The sequence below is a fragment of the Aotus nancymaae genome, unplaced genomic scaffold (assembly GCF_030222135.1).
Source record: "Aotus nancymaae isolate 86718 unplaced genomic scaffold, 86718_ANA_hifiasm-v0.15.2.pri h1tg000016l, whole genome shotgun sequence".
In the NCBI taxonomy this organism is placed as follows: Eukaryota; Metazoa; Chordata; class Mammalia; order Primates; family Aotidae; genus Aotus; species Aotus nancymaae.
In genome coordinates, this window is record NW_026988428.1 from 563,425 (window position 1) to 585,657 (window position 22,233).

At 37.5% G+C, this 22,233-nt stretch overlaps 1 protein-coding gene across 2 annotated transcripts in view; it reads right to left on the reverse strand.

Annotated features, from left to right (window-relative positions):
• Positions 1-21,071, reverse strand: part of SCYL2 (SCY1 like pseudokinase 2) — an 84,010-nt gene extending 62,939 nt beyond the window's left edge. The window contains exons 1-2 of one of the 2 annotated variants that reach the window (XM_012469257.3): positions 20,828-21,071; positions 5,554-5,758 (exon numbers count right to left, since the gene is read on the reverse strand). In XM_012469257.3, coding sequence (XP_012324680.2) covers positions 5,554-5,730 — 177 coding nt within the window. In that variant the 5' untranslated portion in view covers positions 5,731-5,758; positions 20,828-21,071. Of the gene's footprint in view, positions 1-5,553; positions 5,759-16,877; positions 16,924-20,827 lie in introns of those variants that run through there. The other variant, XM_064376821.1, reaches the window with a different exon arrangement.
• Between the last annotated feature and the right edge of the window lie 1,162 nt (positions 21,072-22,233).

Here is a 22,233-nt window from a genome sequence, read left to right on the forward strand (position 1 = left end):
CAGCCCCCCAGAGTGTTGAGATTACAGGTGTGAGCCACCATGCTCAGCGTAAGATGTTTTAAGTATATACATATATAAAGAACCACATGAAATAGCTCTTGAGCTCTTGCAGTTTCACCACTTGTAAGGAGAAACACTGTCGTTCCCAAGAAAAAGAAAACACTGGCTGGGCATGGTGGCTCATGCTTGTAATCCCAACACTTTGTGAAAATGAGGTAGGAGGATGATTTGAAACCAGGGGCTTGAGACCAACCTGAGCAACACAGCAAGACCCCACCTCTTAAAAAAAAAAAAAAAAGAAAAGGAAAAAACTCACAAAATTCTCTCAGTCCATTGTTTTAAGTCAAAGATGACAGATTTCTAAATAAGTCTGAATAGATTATCAACTGTCTTAAAAATCTTTTCTCTTTGTTTCAATTAGTTGATTAAAATCAACCAATGTTAACAAGGTTGTGTTAATCCTCAAGCCTCATACTGATTTCCTAAAATAAAATTCTTATACTGTACAAAACCTTTCATTAGAATACACCATAATCTAATTTTTAACTTATATTTTACTACTTTTCTATAGTACCCACTCTGCTAACACATATAACTTATGCAAAAGTCCAGTCACCTTATATATATTAGAATGTTCTTGAAGAAACAATGTCTTATGTGTCTCTCTATCTACCATAGAACACAGCAGTTATACCTAGAAGATACTTAAATGTCTATTGCTTACTGATAGTAAATAAAGATAAGAAATTAATTAAGGCTTTCTATTATCATTTTTAATTAAAATATTTTTAACTTTTTATTAACAAGAATTTCAAATATACAGAAAAGATAAAATAGCACAATAATCCAGTATGTCTTCTGCTTAAGATTCAACAAACTGTTAACTGTAGTTAAAATTTGAGGGCTTTTTAATACGAAAATTATTAGAACAAAATATAAGCTATATATGTTATCCTATTCTTTATTTATTCATTGCATATTCGTTAAAAAACATTGGCAAACAAAGATAATCGCTAAAAAGTATTTTTTCTTAGCCCAACTTTAAACAAAAAAGGTTATGAAAATATTCTAAAAAACTAGTATTTGTCACAATAGAGTATGTCCCATTTGATATAGACTTAATTTACAATTTGTAAAAGCTACTTGTGAGCCAGACATGGTGACACATGCCTGTAAATCCCATCTACTTGGGAGGCTGAGGTGGGAGGATTGCTTGAGCCCAGGAGGTCGAGGGTGTAGTAAGCTATGGTTGTGCCTGTGAATAGCCACTGCACTACAGTCTGAGCAACATATTGAGACTCCCACCTTTGGGGAAAAAAAAAAAAAAAGTACCAAAGAAGCTATTTTGCTTACTACAAAGTTGAACTGTTGCTAACAAGATAGTTTTAAGTGGTAAAATTACATAAATTACATAATTTGTAGTAATGTGTCTAGGATTCTCTAACAGCAATAACGACCTCCACTAATCTAATCTTCAGAGGCACCAGAGATGGTTTTTGAAACACAGATGTTTCCTGAGATCTCTATTTTATGGACCCTTCATGATTGGCCGGTGGTAACTGTCAAGCATCACACACTTCATTTTTCATCTGATTTTGGGATAATGTTCCTTCTTCAAAACAATAAAACAAAAATATAAAAGTAAGTTGCTGAGAAGAATGAAAAATAAAAACATATACCTCTTAAAATCACTAGTCTATGATCATTTTTTGTCTAAGTGACATGACTAGCATATTTGGCTCTGCGCAAGGGTTTCCTTTATTTTAAAACTATTAATTATTCTAATGTATTTATTATAATTCTTATGCTTTTGTATATACAGTATTAGCAAGCCTCATCCATGAATACTGGCATCTGGATAACACAATGAACATTTTGTAGTAAGGAAGCAATTATGTCCAACCCGATGTTTGGTAGAATGGATATGAACAACAATTAGGTATTTATTATATAATAATCATTAGAAATCAATCAATCTTCATTATCCTCACAGAAACAGTCATTTCAACATAGGTGTTATGAAGCCCTTGAAGCAGGGCAAAAATACCAGGTCAACAAATACAACTTTTAAAGCAAATTAACGCAAAGCTACCTGAACCTTTTTTTTTTCCCCAAGAAAATAGGTCTACCGCAAAAGCAAATATAAACGGTCATAATAAATGTAGGACACTAGAAGACTACTAATAAATGTTAAACTAATCAATGTTGAGGGGTAATTCCTCGACAACACAGAATCTTATGTTAGGATAAACAGAAATGCTTAAATAGCCCAAGACCAGGCAAAATTACATATATAAACATATACACATATACATTTTTCAAGCATCTTCTCCCAAAATAATCTCTTAGAGTTTGGTATTTGATGACTGAAAGAAATTTCAAAATGTAGAATTATTCTTCTACTTGAAAGGAGGTAAAAATTAAGGACATAGCTGAGACAGAAATTAGATGTATGTGGTGTTTTATTAGAAATTATTTAAACAGGCCGGGCGCGGTGGCTCAAGCCTGTAATCCCAGCACTTTGGGAGGCCGAGGCGGGTGGATCACGAGGTCAAGAGATCGAGACCATCCTGGTCAACATTGTGAAACCCCGTCTCTACTAATACAAAAAAAATTAGCTGGGCACGGTGGCGCGTGCCTGTAATCCCAGCTACTTAGGAGGCTGAGGCAGGAGAATTGCCTGAACCCAGGAGGCGGAGGTTGCAGTGAGCCGAGATCGCGCCATTGCACTCCAGCCTGGGTAACAAGAGCGAGACTCCATCTCAAAAAAAAAAAAAAAAAAAAAGAAATTATTTAAACAAATTAGCAGACTTGATACTCATAATATTCCTATATAGTATTTCAATTTTTAAAGGACATACATGTATGTATCTATGTACGTATGTACATATATGGTAAACATTTCTCATTTATTACATACATAGCTTGGCCAAAAGAAAAATTTCCATCTTTAATGACTAGTTTAAATAAAGTATAACTTAAAAATTAGCAAAAGTCAATGAAATCCAAACAAGGGTATTTGTCTCAGAAATACCACTCAAATAAATATTCATAATGAAGAACATAATATATATTGTTTGAAAAGAATATCTATATTCAAACGACCATTTTAAGCCTGAAAACATGAAACTGTGTAAAAAGACTAAGTCAGTTAAAAAGCTATTAACAGAAACATAATGGTATAAATTCTATGTCTGAATTATCTATCAGACATTTTTAAAGTTCAGAAAAGAGGGGAGCAGGGAATATTTCACTGAATTTTCAAAAATTAAATAAACCCTCCACCCAGAATGTCTAAAATTAAAAATACATAACAAGCTTGGCAGAGATGTGAAGAAACTGTAACTGCTGCTGAAGTATACACTGGCACCACAATGGAAATACTATTTGGCAATGAATACATACACTACAATCTAGCAATCCCATACCTAGGCAATACATCCTATGTGTCAATGGCACATACAAGAATGTCTACAATTGTACTCTATCAATGAAAAGAACTGCCTTGTTCAACAGCACAGATATAGCTTATCAATATACTACTAAAAAACGGGAGTCAAATACAAGAGTACACACAATTCCATTTAAATAAAGTTCAAAACCAGGCAAGATTATTCTAGTGTTTAAGGACAGGATAGTGGTTATCCCTGGAGAGAAGGGGGTTATGTAAATCAATAACCTCCTCTGATTCTAGCACAAATTGCTTTTACAATCAGTTATTTAAGGGGAAAACAAAGGGCATAATGAGTATTAATAGTGTTTTCTTTATTGATCCAAATGCTTTGAATGCTGGTTACATGGGTGTATTCACTGTGAACATTTACCAAGCTGTACACTCATGATTTGTGCAATATTCTATAATATGTTGAACATAAGTTATTAAAAATGAGTTTATATTTTAAAAATTAAGCAGACTACAAAATTTTATTATCTATTTTTTAAAGACAGAGTCTCACTACGTTGTCCATACTGGTCTCAAACTCCTGAGCTAAAGGGATTCTTCCACCTTGGCCTCCCAAAGTGCTGAGACTACAGGCATGAGCCACCATGGCCAACCAACACCACAATTTTTATTCTCTAAATATCAACTGGACATGTCTTTAGCATCTCTACTGAGATTTCAGAAAAAACAACAGTGAGAAACTAAGAGCTGCTTCTAAATGAACACTCAAAAAGGAAATTTCAATGATGCTTCAATGTGAAGGTGCTTAAGGACTCAGCTATTCTTTAAAAAATTAACCAGTAGTAAAGACAGAATACTCAGTTCTGACCCCTGCAAGTTGAAGGAGGCAAAAAAAGAAAATTTGAACCCATCTCCACTGAGCTCTCTGGTGTACCACCTTTCATTCCAAAGCAATAAATATTTTAAAAAGTGGAATGTAATGTTTCCTAAGAAAATCCATCACTGACAGTCAGCAGTTGAGAATGGGACTCTATCATTTGTGCCTGGTTCTCATGTTCTAGAAGCTCCATCATCATCAGGAGATTTCAGTATATGAACTAGTGATATTACTACAAATACCTAGAACCATTTTGGTTAGGCACAGACATGCTATTATATATTATCACATCCTTAATAAAAATGCCTGATTTTATAAATTTGTTACTTTGTTTTCCCCTTAAATAACCGACTGTAAAAGCAATTTGTGCTAGAATCAGAGGAGGTTACTGATTTACATAACTCATAACCTCACTAATAGTTTTTAGGTAGTCAATAAGAAACCATTTACTTTTTTGGATGAGCTTATGGTGAACTGAAGAAAAAGCAATGTTCAAAAGTAACAAGTTGATCAGCATTTCAGATGCAGATCAACTTTGGATTTCCATAAAGACTTTCAAATAGCAATAAAAACAAGATTTAACAGGTTGGATACAAGTGACATACCAGCAATCTATCATAGGACCAAGATTCCTATTTCATAAAAGGATAACCAAAGCCAATTTGGTCTTCAACTTGGGAAATAAGCTAACTTTGGAAAAGTAGCAAATAATGCATACATACAATTGTATGACTGTGGTAGTCATTGGGAACTATGTATAATAAATCCTTTACATTTTACAACCCATATATTTAACTTGTAGGGAAGTAAAAGTACTTTTGAAAACAGTGATTTTGGCCAGGCATGGTGGCTCACGTCTGTAATTCCAGCACAAGGACTGCACTAAGACACAATGTTGAAAAATTTAACTAGGTATTTTGACAGTAACATCGTGACAAACAAAAGAAAATTTAAGAAACATGACAATTTCTATCCTAAAACATATATCTTGCTAAATACGACAATATACTCATTTGCTCAACTGACATGTTTATTAAATAAGCAAAATTGGATGATATGGTAAGTCAAACGGTATATCTATAATCAGGAGATTCAGAGCATGTTTAAAAGAATTTGTTTTTTGTATGACTTCATAAGATTAAATGAGAACTAAAGAACCCATTTAAGAACCTGTTAAAGAATTTTTGGCATTTCTTAACATAAAAACGCATACATGCATTTTATGGTTCTTAGCATATGTGTATTTTCCAATTACATGCTGAATTAAACTTACCTGCTTTGTTGACTTTTTTGTGCCATTAAAAATCTTCCAAGCTAGCCCATTGCCACCACTGGCAATGTGTCGACCAACATCAAATTCTCTAGTGACAGGATTTCCCATTACAGCACTAGTGACATCAGCTGTTACTTTTGTAACAGTACTCTTCAATTTATTAAGCATGGACTCCATGGCTGCAATACTGGGTAGTTATAGTTACCTAGAAAAACAAAGAATAGTGGAGAACTGATCATTTCTTATTTGTATAAGCATTTATTCATAGTTTAATTTGAAAAGCTTAAGATCTCCCAGTGAACAGAACAATCCTATATAGATTAAAAGTTATATGTTGGTTTTGTCTTCAGAGAACCCAATACACTTTAGTACAAATATAAGTACAGAAATCAAACTGTTCATTTCAACCTCAGCTTTCACTGACTAGGAAAAGATATATTCACACTTGACACTGACATTAAGAAAAAGAACGACTATTGCTCAACTGTATAACATGAATCCTTTAAGGCTTAAAGTTGGGGATGGCAGTGGTGGCTCACACCTGTAATCCCAGCACTTTGGGAGGCCAAGGCGGGCAGATCACCTGAGGTCAGAAGTTTGAGACCAGCTGGCCAACATGGTGAAACCCCATCACTACTAAAAATACAAAAATTAGGGCTGGGCATGGTGGCTTATGCCTGTAATCACAGCACCTTGGGAGGCCGAAGCAGGCGGATCATGAAATTAGGAGTTCTAGACAAGACTGACCACCAAGGTGAAACCCCGTCTCTACTAAAAATACAAAAATTAGTCGGCCACTGGGTTGTGTGCCTGTAATCCCAGCTACTCAGAAGGCTGAGGCAGGAGAATCGCTTGAACCCGGGAGGCGGAGGTTGCAGTAAGCCGAGATCATGCTGTTGCACTCCAGCCTGGGTGATAGAGCAAGATTCCGTCTCAAAAAAAAAAAAAAAAATTAGCCGGGCATAGGGTGGCAGATGCCTGTAGTCCCAGTTACTTGGGAGGCTGAGGCACAAGAATCACTTGAACTCAGGAGGTGGAGGTTGCAGTGAGCTGGGATCACGCCTCGGCACTGCAGCGTGAGACTCCATCTCAAAAAAAACCAAAGACTTAAAGTGGGTTTTGAGAGGCCATGGCAGGTGGATCATTTGAGGCCAAGAGTTCAAGACCAGCCTGGTCAACATGGCAAAACCCCATCTCTACAAAAAATACAAAAATTAGCCAGGCATGGTGGCACATACCCATAATCCCAGCTACTCAGGAAACTGAGGCACAAGAATCACTTGAACCCAGGAGGCAGAGGTTCCAGTGAGTCAAGAGTCGAGATCACACTACTGCACTCCAGCCTGGGTGACAGAGCGAGACTGTCTCAAAAACAATAACAACAACAACAACAAAGTAATATAGAAGGTCTGATTTTCACTTAACATTTAAAAATTTATTCTTTTTTCTTTTTCCACCCCTTTTCACTGGTGTTGATCACTTCACATTAAAAACAATATAAAACTTAAAAGACGTTAACGCTTTACTAAGCAATAAATGTGTATTTTATTATTATTATTATTTTTCTGTAGAGATAGGGTCTTGCTATGTTGCCCAGGCTGATCTCAAACTCCTAGCCTCAAGTGATCCTCCTGTCTTGGCCTCCCAAAGTGCTGAGATTACAGGTATAAGCCAACACACCTAGCCCAAATTTGTATTTTATAAAAAGTTTTATTCATTATTAAAATAATAATTACATTCAACTATGAAATCATTTAAAAGTATTTCCTAAAAGAAAAGTATCAACTAGGTGCAGTGGCTCATGCTTATAATTCCAGCACTTTGGGAGGCTGATCCAGGTGGATCACTTGAGTTCACGAATTCGAGACCAGCCTGGGAAACATGTCTCTACAAAAATACAAAAATAAGCTAGGAATGGCAGCATGTGCCTGTAGTCCCAGCTACTCAGGAGGCTGAGGCAGAAGGATCACTGGAGCCCGAGAGGAGGAGGTTGCAGTGAGTCAAGATAGCGCCACTGCACTCCAGCCTGGGTGACAGTCAAACTCTATCTCAAAAAAATAAAAATAAAAAAAGCACTGATGGTGACTAGTGTAATTAATGATCACTTAATCATTTATTAACTGGTAATTTTTAATAAGCATAATGATCAGTAGTTGTTACAGGTTGAATATCCTACTTGGGACCAAAAATCTTTCAGATTTTTTATCTTTTCAGATGCTGGAACACCTGCATTATATGTTTACTGATTGAGCAACTCTAATTCAAAAATCCAAAATCCAAAATGCTCCAATGAGCATTTCCTTTAAGGACCATGTCACTGCTCAAAAAGTTTCAGATTCTGGAACACTTCAGATTTCTTGATTAGGGATATTCAACCTGTATTAATAATTAGTAATTGTCAGGCTTAACTTTTCTCATTTGGTAAATTAAAATAGACTCCAACTGTGATTATGTCTGTTGACATCTTTAGTTGAAGAAAGCTAAAGGAAGCTTTCTTAAAACTACAATGTCTGTATCTCTAGGGTTACGTGAAGACTTTCCAGGGCATACATGGGCATAGACCATTTTAAGGTAGCAGTTCCTAATCTGGAGTCAGGTAAAGACTTCACAGGGAATTAAAGGTATTATTAGGCCCTCATACAAGGTTTTATTATTGAATGCATTAAACATATATATCACCATTTTGTAGTTATGAACATGTTATTACAATTATTTCAAAATGATTTTTTTATTCTATACATTTTATTTCATACATTTAAAAATATTACTCTAAATAAATGAATAAATTACTCTAACTTCTGGCCATGAGGGAGGAACAAAGAGTGAATCTGCCCTCTTGCTTTTAACAACTAGAAAACTAAGTAAAATATAGGAAACACATTTTTTCAGACATTGAACAGAGAGCAAGAGGCTTTGATCCCACTAAGAAAGAGAACTAACAAGATAAATCCCCCAGGATTGTCCCAGTTTTCTGCCTAAAGGCACATTCCAAACTACAGAGCATAGAGCAGAATTCCAGGTAGCCATCTAGCTGAGTTGAGAAGCTGGAGGGACAAACTGGCATTCAAGAATGCGGAGGTAGATGAAAATTCAAAGTGAATGAAGCTATGCTGAAAAAAATGCATAGGGGTCCCCTTCATGCTGTTTCCGGTACCTCACATGCTTATGCATACTGTGACACTCCACCAGGTCAGGGAAGGACCAAACTAGAGAGCTATGAGTTGAATAGTTTCAGAGTTCACACAAGGCTACAAATCATTCAGTATGTCATCAGCCAGCGTGGTGAGTCTTCACTGACCACTGAGACATTCAGCAGAAACCTTGTAAGAACCATGCCTTAACAGTAGGGTAAACCACCCTGAGAGTGAAAGCTAATCTAAATCTGCTCTAAAAGCAATTCTCAAATGACCAAAGTAATCACAAATTACTAATCTATCTACCAGAACAAAACTCAATACTCGTGAAAGGAAGACATATACATGCACATAAAAATCAGATACTAAACAATGTTAACATTCACAATGTTCAGCATGCAATCAATAACTATCAGACATGCCAAGAAGCAAGACAATGTGACTTAGACAAGAGTGGACCCCAACCCCCAGGCCACAGATCAGTACCAGGCCATGGCCTGTTATGAACTGAGTCACAAAGCAGGAGGTGAGTGGTAGGCGAGCAAGCATTTACTGTCTAAGCTCTGCCTCCTGTCAGATCAGTGGCAGAAATAGATTCTCACAGGAGTGTGAACCCTATTGTGAATTGTACATGCGAGAGATCTAGGTTGTATGCTCCTTATGAGAATCTAATGCCTAATGATCTGAGGTAGAAGAGGTTCACCCTGAAGCCCAGCTCCCTACTCCCCATCCGTGGAAAAATTGTCTTCCACGAAACTGGTCCCTGGTACCAAAAAGGCTGGGGACTGCTGCTATACAAAGCTCCAAGAAATTTAATAACCCACATGCAGGATAAACAGGAAGAAAACTATGCACTGATACACCAAATAGCTGCAAATCAGTGATCAAAAGAAAAATCTTAAAAGCAGACACAGAAAACAAGTAAATTACATATAAGAACAAAGATAAGAATTTTCTCAGACTTAGTAGAAATAACACATGCCAGAGAACAACTGATTGAGGTCTTTAAACTGCTAAAGGAAACTGTCAACCTAGAATTTTATAGGTTGGGGAAAAAACTTTCAAAAATCAATGTGAAATAAAGACATTTTCAGAAAAACAACAGATAATCACTATAAAAACTATTAGAGGTGGGAGGATCACTTGAGCCCAGCAGTTCAAGATGAGCCTAGGCAAAACAGCGAGACCCCATCTCTACAAAAAGTTGAAAAATTATCCAGGTATAGTGTCACCTGACTGTAGTCTCAGCTACTCAGGAGGCTGAGGCAGAAAGATCAATTGAGACCAGGAGGTGAAGGCTGCAGTGAGTCATGATTGTGCCACTGCACTCCAGTCTTGGTGACAGAGCAAGACTCTGTTCAAAAAAAAAAAAAAAAAAAAAGACTGCTTAGAAGGTTTTTAAAGCAGAACAATAAAAAGAAAAATGATGTGGGCATATAAAACACACTTTTCATGTCATAGTATCTTTAAAAGATAGCTGATCATTTAAAGCAAAAACAATTTTTTAAATGTATTTATAATATATGTAGAACTGTGACAAGAAAGAACAGGAGGGTGAAATGTAAATTTTTTTTTTTTTTTTTTTTTTTTGAGACGGAGTTTCGCTCCTGTTACCCAGGCTTGGAATGCAATGGCGCAATCTCGGCTCACCGCAACCTCCGCCTCCTGGGTTTAGGCAATTCCCTGCCTCAGCCTCCTGAGTAGCTGGGATTACAGGCACACGCCACCATGCCCAGCTAATTTTTTTTTTTATTAGTAGAGACGGGGTTTCACCATGTTGACCAGGATGGTCTCGATCTCTTCACCTCGTGATCCACCCGCCTCGGCCTCCCAAAGTGCTGGGATTACAGGCTTGAGCCACCGCGCCCGGCCATAAGTATATTTTTAAAAGATTCTTACATTATATATGAGGCAGTACAGTATCATTTGAAGGCATGCTGTGGTAAGGTAAAAGATATATACTGTAAACCCTAGAATAACAAAATAATAATAACAAAATAATAAAGTGATATAACTAAATTGTAGAGATAAAATAAACCCTAAAGTAAACTGATAAATATAGAAAGCAGAAAAGAGGAAGGAAAAAAAAAAAAATGAAGCAAATACAAAATAAATAACAAGATCATTGACTTAAATCCAACTATATCAATAAATTACATTAAGTGTAAATGATTTAAAATTCCAATTAAAAGGCAGGGGTTGTCAAACTGGATAAAAAAGCAAGACCTGACTATATGCTGCTTACAAAAAATCTACTTAAAAGTATAAAAACACAGGTAAAAGAATGTGAAAGTATAGCAAGTTGGAGTGGTTATATTAATAATAGAATAAGCTTGAAGACAAAAAGGTCATTTTGTAATGACAAAGTTGTCAATTCACCAAGAAGACATAACAATACTAAATATGTACACACCCAATAAGAGAACTTCAAAATAAATGCAGTAGAAAGTGACAGAACTGACAGAACAGACAAATTCATAATTACAGTTGGAGACTTCAAGAGTTTTCACTATAGAAACAGACACAGACAAGCAGAAAGAAAATCAGTAAGCATGGAGACTTCAACAGCACTATAAAACAACTTGACCTAAAACATAAAACACTCAGTCTACAAATGACAAATGTTTTTCATGTAGACATGTAATATTCACTAAAATGAACTATATGTTGGGCTACAAAACAAGTCTCAAAATATTTATAACTACTGAAATAATATAAACTACGTTCTTTGACTACAATAAAATTAAACTAGAAATCAATAATGGATTATAATACATAGAAAAACTACAAATACATGGAAATTAATCAACACTTTTAAATAATCCAAGGGCTAAAAAAGAAATCACAAAGAAAATTTTTAAATATGTTGAAGTGAATGAAAATGAAAATTTGTCAGTCATAATGAAAGCAGTACTTACAAAGAAATCTACAGCTGCAAAGTTTATATTAGGGAGTTTAAAAGTCCAAAATAATGGTCTAAGCTTCCATCTTAAGAAGTTAGAAAAAGAGAAAATTAAAATTAAGTAGATAGAAGAGGAATCAATGGAACAGACTAAATTTAATGTAATTTAATACTTTATTTAACAGAGAAATGAAAAAGAGGGAAAAAACCAATAAATAAAAAATAACAATTTTTAAAGATCAATGAAATCAGTAAAACTCTAGTGATACTGATCGAGAAAATTTTAGCAAGGTGTAATGGCTCATGCCTGTAATCTCAACACAATGGGACACTGAAGTGGGAGGATCACTTGAGCCCAGGAGTTCAAGACCAGCCAGAACAACATAAGGAGACCCTGTTTCTACAAAAAAATAAAAATAAAATTGCAGGGCATGGTGGTAGGTGTTTGTGGTCCCAACTACTTGGGAGGCTGAGGTGGAAGGACTGCTTAAGCCTGAGAGGTCAAGGCTACAATGAGCCACAATTGTGCCATTGCACTCTGGCCTGGTTGACAGAGTGGGATCTATTTCAAAAATAAAAATTAAGTATTAAAAAAGAAAATAAACATTTTAAAAGACACAAATGACCAATATCAGAAATTCTACAGATTCTAATTCTACAGCTTCTAAATGAATAAGGTATATCACCAAATATTTAAGGAAAAAAATCATACCAACTCCATATAAACTCTCCCAGAAAATAGAAGAGGATAGGATACTTTTGATTTCATGTTATATAATAAGCATTACCCTGACACCAACATCAAATAATGCCATGGCAATAAAACCAATGTCCCTCGTTAACATGTAAAAATCCTTAAGACATTAGAACATCAAATCCAACTCCACAACCAAATGGGTTTCACTTCAGGAATGCAATGTTAATTCAACATTTAAAAATAAATCCACCATGTAATTCACATTAACTGAATAATGAAAAAAAGCAAGATAATGTCAGTAGAAGCAGAGAAAAAAACTGACAAAATTCAACACCAATTCACAATAAAAACTCTCAGGAAACTAAGAACAGAAATGAGCTTCCTCAACTTGGTAAATAGCATCTTTGAATATTTACAGCTAATATTATATTTAAAGATAAAATACTGACCACTTTTCTCCCTAAGTTTCAGAACAAGGTAAATAGACCCACTTTTACCACTTCTACTCAATATTCCAAGAGAGGTCCTAGCCAAGGCAATATAGCAAGAAAATGAAATAAAAGGCATCTGGACTGGGAAGAAAGAAAACAATTTATTCCCAAATGACACAACTGCATACACAGAACATTAGAAGGAATGAATCTACAAAAAAGCTATGAGAACTAATACATGAGTCTGGCAAGATAGCAGAATACAAGAATAACACATTTGAAAAGATTGTATTTCTAAGCTGGGCATAGTGATTCATGCCTGTCATCCCAGCTCTTTGGGAGGCTGAGGTAGAAGAATTGCTTGAGTCCACCAGGAGTTTCAGATCAGCCTGGGAAACATATCAAGACTCCAAAAAGTTTTTAAAAATTAGCCAGGAGCAATGGCACACATGTGCAGTCCAAGCTACTCAGGAGGCTGAGGTTGAAGAATCACTCGAACCTGGGAGGTTGAGGCTGCAGTGAGTCATGATCACACTAATGCACTCTAGCCTGGGTGACAGGGTGAGACCCTGTCTCAAAAAAAAAAAAAAAAAAAAAAAAAATTGCATTTCTATTAGAAAATTTAAAATTTAAAAATATTGTTTGAAGGACATGAAATACCTATAAATAAATTTAACAAGCTATGCAAGATCAATACAGTGAAAACAAAAACTGCTAAAAGAAACTGAAGAAAACCTAAATAAATAGAAAGATATACTGTGATCAAGAATTGGAAAATTCAATATTGTTAATGTGTCAATTATCCCCAATAAGCTATAAACTCAATGCAATTCAACCAGAATCCTACCCAGCAGGCCTTCTGTAGAAAATGACAAACTGATTCCAAAATATTACTGTGAGAAGGGATCTACAGGCTTTACTAAATTGTCAAAAGGGTCTATGGCACAAACAAGGTTTTAAAGCCCTATCACTCTCCAAATTGTCAACTTCCTTGTGTGCCCTTTCCTAAAATTGATTTGCCTGAGACCAAGTCTATGTCCTGAAGATTTTCCTTAACTGCTTCTTCATAATTTCTTCCCACTTGACTAAAGGTATTTCTCTCAGTCATCCCAGTGTTATTGTAGGACATTTCCCTAGGTGTAAAAAATTTTGTGGGAAGAAGGAGATGTGATTTGTGCATTTAATTTTAAGAGAAAGCCACTTAAAAGTAAAGCACAAAGAAGTGTGGTAAGAAAGGAGGTATCTTGCTGTACGTTGCTTCTTTCAGGACAGATGTTAATAACAAGAACTCATGCCTTATCTATCACAGAATTACAATTAAGAAGGCTGTCCCAGAGATATATAAAAACACATTTATTTCAATTGATAAACTCCAAGGTTTTGATGAAGTAAAACACTATCACAATATACAACAATCTAGAAATTAGATATTTTGCAACTATTTAAACTATTGAGAAAAAACTCCAGATGTGATCAACTTAAAAAATGTGCAAAAGAAGCACATGTTATTCAAGATTACTTATTTGATACACAAGCAAAAATACTTGAAGATCACTGATCTCAGGTAGTTTGTATCCTGTTTTCTCTATTAATGAAATTATACTTATGTAAATATAACCCACTTTCTTCTATTAAAAATTTGAACTGTCTGTACAGGGAAACGGAGACTTACTTTCCTTTTTCAATTTAATGTTGCATTTTTGTAAGCAGCTAGAAAATGTTGCTACCGGCATTATGAAAACATTTACTGGCTATGCCAAGTTGTTCTCTATGAACATCTGCTGTTGATTTTGTTGGGAAGGTGAACGAATACAAAATTCTATTTAAAACCATACATATCTATTCCTCTAACTCTGCCAACAAGCTACATATTAAATGCCATGCACCTTGTTATACATTGAGAATACAGAGGTAAATGAAAATATTTCTGCTTTTTAGGGACTCAGTTCAATAGCAGACTCAGACCTGCAAATAGTTATAGCAATTAACTTGTGGTAAGAATGTACATGCTATTGAAACACCAAGATGGGCTCAAAACTATAAAGTGTTTTTCAGGTAAGAAAAGGGGGGAAGGAGTATTCCAGAAGGGATTATAATACCATGTTCCAAGGTATGTAAGGGAGGAAGACTATGGTGTGGTCTGAAAACTACAGAGTTCCATACGGAAACAAAGCATATTTTCAGAATTGACATTCAAATTTGAGATGCCTATCCAACATTCAGAGTCAACACTGGTGTACATAAGGCAGAGAACAGGCATGGAAATTCATCTGGTGGTTTAATATTTACTGAGTATCCACTATGTACCTGGTACCATGAGAAACTGGGAAGGAAGTAAATGAAAAATAAGCTATGAAAAATCTTATATCAAAGTGGGGAAGACAGACAAAACAACCACAGCATTAGTCTACAGAGTAATAAAATGCTACAGAATATACATGCACAGTGTTGTAGGAACAAAAAGAAGAGGAATAGAATGTTTCCCCAAAACAGTAATGCTAGAGGAGTAAACTGGATAGAGAATAGGAGAACTGTAGGAGTAAAATCCCAAAGTAAAAATCAAGTTCAGTTAAAAACTGAAGAAAAAGAAAATACGGCAAAAGAGACTAAAAAAGCCAGATCACCAAGGACATGGAGTAGTAAGAAATTAAGCTATGGAAGCCACAGAAGGGTTTCAGGCATGAGTAAGATGATCAATCACTCTATCAAACAGAGTGAAAGATATGCCAGTGGTAGAGGCTGAGAATATGGAAGACTAAAGAGAATTTCAATATGCAATGCAGGGATATTTATAATTTAGAATATATATAAAACAAGAAAATAAAGAAAATATGGACAAGGAAGACAGAGAAGAGACGGTGGGTAGGGGAGGTATTTCAAAGGTGCTAGTTATACACATATTTATTTGTATTTACATGTCAAACTATGTTATATACTTTTATGTGTTATATTTTACATTTTAAACAAATGTTCAAAGAGAGAAAGGTTGCTGAATTATGGAAATAGCAGTGAGAAAGGGAAAAAAAGGAAAAATTAAGAAACAAGTATAAGTTAAAACCAAGAGAAGAAAAGGACAAAACTAAGAATCCTACCCCACTCCCAACTTCAGAGTCTAGGTGGAAATAGAAGCTATTTACCAAGGCAGAATATATAGAGGACAGTTGTTTCACGGGGAAAGAACTCAACTTCGGACATGTAGAATTTGAGTTGCCTGAATGACACTCAAATGGAGACATCTAGTAGGTTGACACTCAAATGGAGACATGCAGGCCAAAAACTAGAAAAAACCATCCAGACTGAAGGTAAAAATTGACGCACCATGAGCCTGTATACTAGACTACGGCCTTGAAAAATATCACCCAAGGAAGAATATCATGAAAATTACAGAAGGCTAGGATTGTTTCTCTCTACCATCTGGCTCAGCCATCACCTGGCTTTCAGTAGAACCAGTTTGTGAATCTGTTGTAATACTAGCTTTTACGTGCACCTGCCAAAAAGTGGGTTGAGTGTTACAGCCTCTGACAGCAGGTAGCTGACAGGAACTGGCAATTCTTTCAGTTCTGCCTGCTCATGAATTCTAGACATAGCAGAAAATGTAACAGGTAAAATTATATTTATGCTTAAAAAAGACTTCTTGAATTTTCAAATAACATGACTACAGACAGTCCTGTACTTCTTCAAGAATATATTTCCTAATTTTTTTTCCAGCCTCCCAAGCTTACAATCCCAAGAATAAAATATTAAAAAGCAGAATTAGCTTACATTTTTGTTGAAGTCACTGCAATGCAAATAAAAAGCTTACTGTAATTACATCTGGCAATGAAATTACATTTAATAACTTTCATTCTCATGACACCTAGCAGAGACTAGACTTTCAAAAAGCTCAAAATAATACACATTGACTACAAAGAACAACAATATAAAAGAAAGAAATTCAAAATTGCTTTATCCCTTAAATAGGCACAAAGGTCTGAAATTTGTATGTAAATGGCTGAAAATAAAAGAATACCATTTATATAATCATTTACATAGTTATTCAATGAATTTTTTTAATTCTAAGTAAGACTTACTTTCAGAAGACATGAAACACTTATAGTCAAATGCTTCACAAAATCTGGGGAGAAAAAATGTGTGCTTATACTCCCATATGCAGTACTTACCTGTTTGTATCTACAGAAAGATGATCTTAAGATATATTCTCTTTTTTTTTTTTTTTTTTTTTTTTTTTTTTGCTGCTCTGCAGGGAGCAGGGCCAACCTTAAGGCCAGAGTTGGTCCTTAGATGTATTCTTGAAATAGACGGTTCTGCCTGTGGGATTACTCAGAAATTACCAGAAGTTTTTAAAAAGAAAGTTTTCAAAAAACGGATAATACTCTTCTTTGTTCTATACAGAAATTATGTTTAATCTTATTCAGAACAACAAAGATTAAACCAGCTAAGTATAAACATTCTCTTCACAGTTACAAAAAGTATCTAATTATCAGACACAGTTGAGCCAGACTTAACTTAAAGAAGACAAGCCTGATTTTAAAAATGAACCGAAAAAGCTGAAGAGACTTAGCAATGTATAGCCAAGTTAGTACACAAATTATTGGGTACCTACTAGGTGAAAAGCACCATGCTAAGTGCAGTGGGAGAAACAAAAAGTAAAACATTCAGTTTCTGTCATTGGTAACAAATTTTAGGACCACTGTACAATAAGATTTAAAAAGTAACATGAGGCCAGGCATAGTGGCTCACGCCTGTAATCCTAGCACTTTAGGAGGCTGAGGTGGGAAGATCACTTGAGCTCAGGAGTTCAAGACCAGCCTGGTCAACACAGTGAGACCCTGTCTCTATGTAAATAAAAATATTAAAAAAAAAAAAAAGCAATATGAAATTTAAGACAATACACGCTTAAATATCAAATTCATAAACTAAACAGTAAGATCTGAGGAGAGATTACATCCAAATTTTCTGAAGTCACTTCGATGTAATTAGTGAACTATAGTTTTTACCACAAGAAGTTAATCAGATTCTTGAAATTATTGTAATTTTTTTTTAAAGCAGTAGCAAAGGGGAGACAGTTTCTCACTATGCAGGCCCTCCAGCTAGAGAAGAGGGAAAAGGAATAACTAGGTAGGAAATTAGACTAAACGATCACTTCCTTAAAGTCTGCAGTTCTTCCTTGATTTAACAAAGTATAAAATTTCAAATACAATGTAATACAATGTATGAAAACAAAGTCATAAAACACAAGTACTGTCTAAAACAGTAGTTTTCAAATTCTGGTGGACATCTAATAACCTGGATAACTTCTTAAACCATATAGATGCCTATGTCGTATCTTAGGCCTTTGGAATCAAAACCTATAAAGATGGAGTTAGAGCCGTGCGCGGGGGGCTCACGCCTGTAATCCCAGCACTTTGGGAGGCCGAGGCGGGTGGATCACGAGGTCAAGAGATCGAGACCATCCTGGTCAGCATGGTGAAACCCCGTCTCTACTAAAAATACAAAAAATTAGCTGGGCATGGTGGCACGTGCCTGTAATCCCAGCTACTCAGGAGGCTGAGGCAGGAGAATTGCCTGAACCCAGGAGGCGGAGTTTGCGGTGAGCCGAGATCGCCCCATTGCACTCCAGCCTGGGTAAGAAGAGAGAAACTCTGCCTCAAAAAAAAAAAAAAAAAAAAAAAAGACGGAGTTAGAGTATTTGTATCCTAAGAAAGCTCCCTAAGTGGTTCTGATGCACAGCAAGGAGTGAAAATTAAGTTATATTGTTAATTACACACTCTTCAGTCGTAAGGAAATCGGAATTCAAATGCCAATGCTAATACTTACTAGATCCATGACCAACTAGCCACCCTAACACTATTTCTAATCTATAAAAAGGGGAAAAGCTAGCTGTACTTAAGTGATTGTTGTAAGGATTACAGATGATGATGAGGTAAAATGTTTAGTACAATTCTTGGCACATTCAGTAAGCATTAAATGAATTCATTCATTTAACAAACATTTATTAAGCACTTACACATCAGGAGATGAGGAACATCTCATTAATTTATTAAGTATTAATAAGCATGACAACTCTTCAATGGTATCGTAAGAACATATAATCAGGAGAATCTACTCTAATCGGGAAAGTCTTCTCTGAAGTGAGGTGAACGATGAATAGTCATTAATTGGCTAAAGAAAGGAAGGAAGGGCATTTCCAGGCAGAGGAAGTAGCATAACCAAAAGCCACATACTTGAAGCAGGAGAACAGAAAAGACAGGGTGACTAGGGGAGAAACGGAATGTCAGAAAGCACAGTGGAGATGAGGTTGGAAAAGCAATCGGGGAACTGACTCTGCAGGGCTTGTAGGGCAGGTTAATGTATTCGATTTTCTTAAAAATAGTGAGAAGCCATTGAAAGATTTTAAACACAAAGACAATGTTATTAGATCTGCATTTTGAAAAAGTCACTAAGTCTGGTGTGGAAAACTACAGGAGACCACAGTAGATGCAAGCAGGCCATAATCAGGAGGCTACGGCAGTAGTCGAGAGATGATGGTGCCTTGGAACAGAAGGACTACTGTTAAAGATGAAGGGTAGACAAGAGTCTAGAGATATTCAAGAGGCAAAATCAACAGGACTTCATGAGAGACTGAATATGAGGCATGAGAGAGGAATCGCCAAACTTCAACTTCTATAGAAAGGAATGGATAGTGATGCTACCTACGGAGTTAAACACAGTAAGAGGAGCTACTTTTCTCCTTGGGGTGGAGGAAGGGAAGTATATCACAAATTTGAAACATGTGAGTATGAGTAGTTATTCCCAATAAAGGGTTGATCTGTACAGAAAGTATTCCCTTGTATGGAAATACAATGTGCCTGTATTTACTTTATTAGGTGTTTAGGAATCTTAGAGACAAAACAGGTTTCTGCATGTAGGTAACATAAATCTAAAGAGAATGAAGACCCTCTCCTTCCATTAGATTCCCTTCCTTTACACAATCCCCCAAAAGCAACCTATACGACTACAGTTTAATGTTGCCTTAAGAAGTAGTTTATATACTCAGCTGATACCATTTTTAAATATTTTAAAAATATTTGTGCTAAAGAATAAGACAGAAAACCAAACAACAAACCTGCAAAGTCTAAAAGGAATCTTCAAGCACCTGACTTTCAAGCCATCACCAGAATATGATGGGATTTGACAGTGACAGGCTGATTTGAGCATTTTTGTTACACTATTTATTTTTCAGAACAGAGACATGCTACTTAGAAAACTCACACATAGAATCCAATGTTTTTAAAAAGTGTCATCACAATTGATTCCTGAGTCTGAGACGTACTGAAAAACAGTTGACAACTTCCAATGAAGTCACTACGGGCATAGCGCTTTTAAGCGGCTTGTGTCTCGAGCCTCATTCAGTGCCTCAGAGGGTGGATTCTATAATATGGTCTCCTTAATTACGTATCACAGGTATGTGCTCAGAGCCCAAGAAGTTTTTGCAAGCTTTATGGGTCTAAACCTTCCTCCATTCGTTTTCTCCCGCTTAGAAAAACAAGACTGCAGGAGTAACCGGTGGGATTTTTTTGTCTTCACAAAACACCTGCCCCACCCACCTCACACACAATAACCTTCCATTCCAGAACTAAAGCTACTGTGAGAGAAGGACGGCGGGCGGCAGGGCCCTGGCTGGTGACCCAAGCTACGGGATTCCGGAACTCAGAACTGAGGGGAGCTCTCTCACCCGGTCCTAAAGTAGTGTCCAATTTCCCCAAGGGTACCACGTTCTCCACCACCGAAACCCGAGCTCTTGAGTAGGTATGGGGGGCTCTCCCTCCTGCAGCTGACCCTAATCCCGGGTCTCCAGTCGCCTCAAGGCCTCTTTCGAGAACTCGGCCCTCTTGGATCCGCTCCCCAGAGCTCGCTGTTCGCCCAGCCCCGCTTCGCTCGGGCTCCGACCGCCGATCGCCCGGCCGGCAGCCTGCAGGCCCGTCCCCAGGCAACACTCACCAGCCCCGGCGCCCTGGGAGGCCTACCCCGGGCGCGGGTCCTTCTCCATTCCCTCCTCGCTGGACCCGGGAGTCAGGCGAGAGCGCGGCCAGTAACGGAGGTCGCTCGGTGCCGGCGGCCGGTCACTTACCTCTTCCCTCTCCTTCCAGGAGGGGCGGTGCTGGAGCCCTTTCCCCCCGCCCCCCTAAACACCGCCTGGCTGTTCCTGCTCTGCCTTCGCGCCTGGTCGCTGACTCCAGCTTTACTCCATAGCCTCCGCCGCCCCCGCGGCCGCAAACGCCGGAGCTGGAGGAGGGAAGGGGGTGGGGAGGGAAGGGACTGGGGACGAAGAGTAAGGGAGAGGGAAAAAGACTGGAAGACCTGCCGACCGAGGCATGACGTCACTTCCTGCTGGTTCGGAAGAGGCGGAGCCAGGACTTCTCTCCGCCCCCGAGGGGGTCAGGTGGGGGCGGGGCTACGGTGCCAGGGGCGGTACCAGCGCGCGAGGTTATGGCGGTTATTTGAATTCCGCGGTTCCGTAGACTTGGCAGTCAGAACAAGCTTCTGGGCCCAGGGCTGAACGGGTCAAGTTTCATGAACTGCACAGGTGTCTTCTGCCGGAAAAGGAGACCAGGTAGCCCTGTAGATCCTAGCCAAAGGTGTAGTGAAGGTGTAGGCGGCGCGCTGAGGGGAGCGGACGGCTGGAACTCTGTTCTTCCGCGGTCCGAGGCCCCGCCTATTTCCTAGACCTGCCTGCTTCTTGCTTTCCCAGGCACTGGACTGGGAACTTTTCAAGGGTCACTCTGGTGAAGTGCCTTTGGATAGTCCAGGAAAGCATGTTTTCTCAAACTTTAATAAACATACGAATCTCCTGGGATCTTGCGAAAATGCAAATTCTGATTGAGGGGTAGGGTCTGATAATCTGCGTTTCTAATACATTTCCAGATGGCACCAATGCTGCTGGTCCATAGGCTACACTTAGAGCAGCAAGGGGTTAAAGTACTAGAGGGCAAGTTCCTTAAGCTAGAAGAGTTATTTCTTTAATCTAGCCTACTTGTTTAATGAAGGTTAGAGCGGTAGACTCTCCATGGAAAACATCCAGGCTCCACCTCTCTATCTTCCACCGACCCCGTCGCGTACCCTCCTGTCCACCTCTGCCCATCACTCTCTGGCCTCCCCTCCTCAGTCTCTGCTCTGTCCACAACGTCTGGGGATAAGATTTCTGGAGTGATTAGACGGGTAACTTCTATTACAGAAGGAATTTGGGGGTGATGAATTTTTATTTCTGTAATTTTATCGTAAACATCATACTTATGTAAAGTTGGGCATACTTTTTGCAGTTATGTATGCATAGGCGGAGAAGACAGCTTAAATTCTTGGATTCTACCCACTTCCGCCCTGCAAATCTGGAAACAACATTCTAGATGTTCCAGGTTATTCCCTTATCATTCTTTAAATTTTTTAATTAAAATTTTATAGGCCGGGCGCGGTGGCTCACGCCTGTAATCCCAGCACTTTGGGAGGCCAAGGCGGGCGGATCACAAGGTCGGGAGTTCG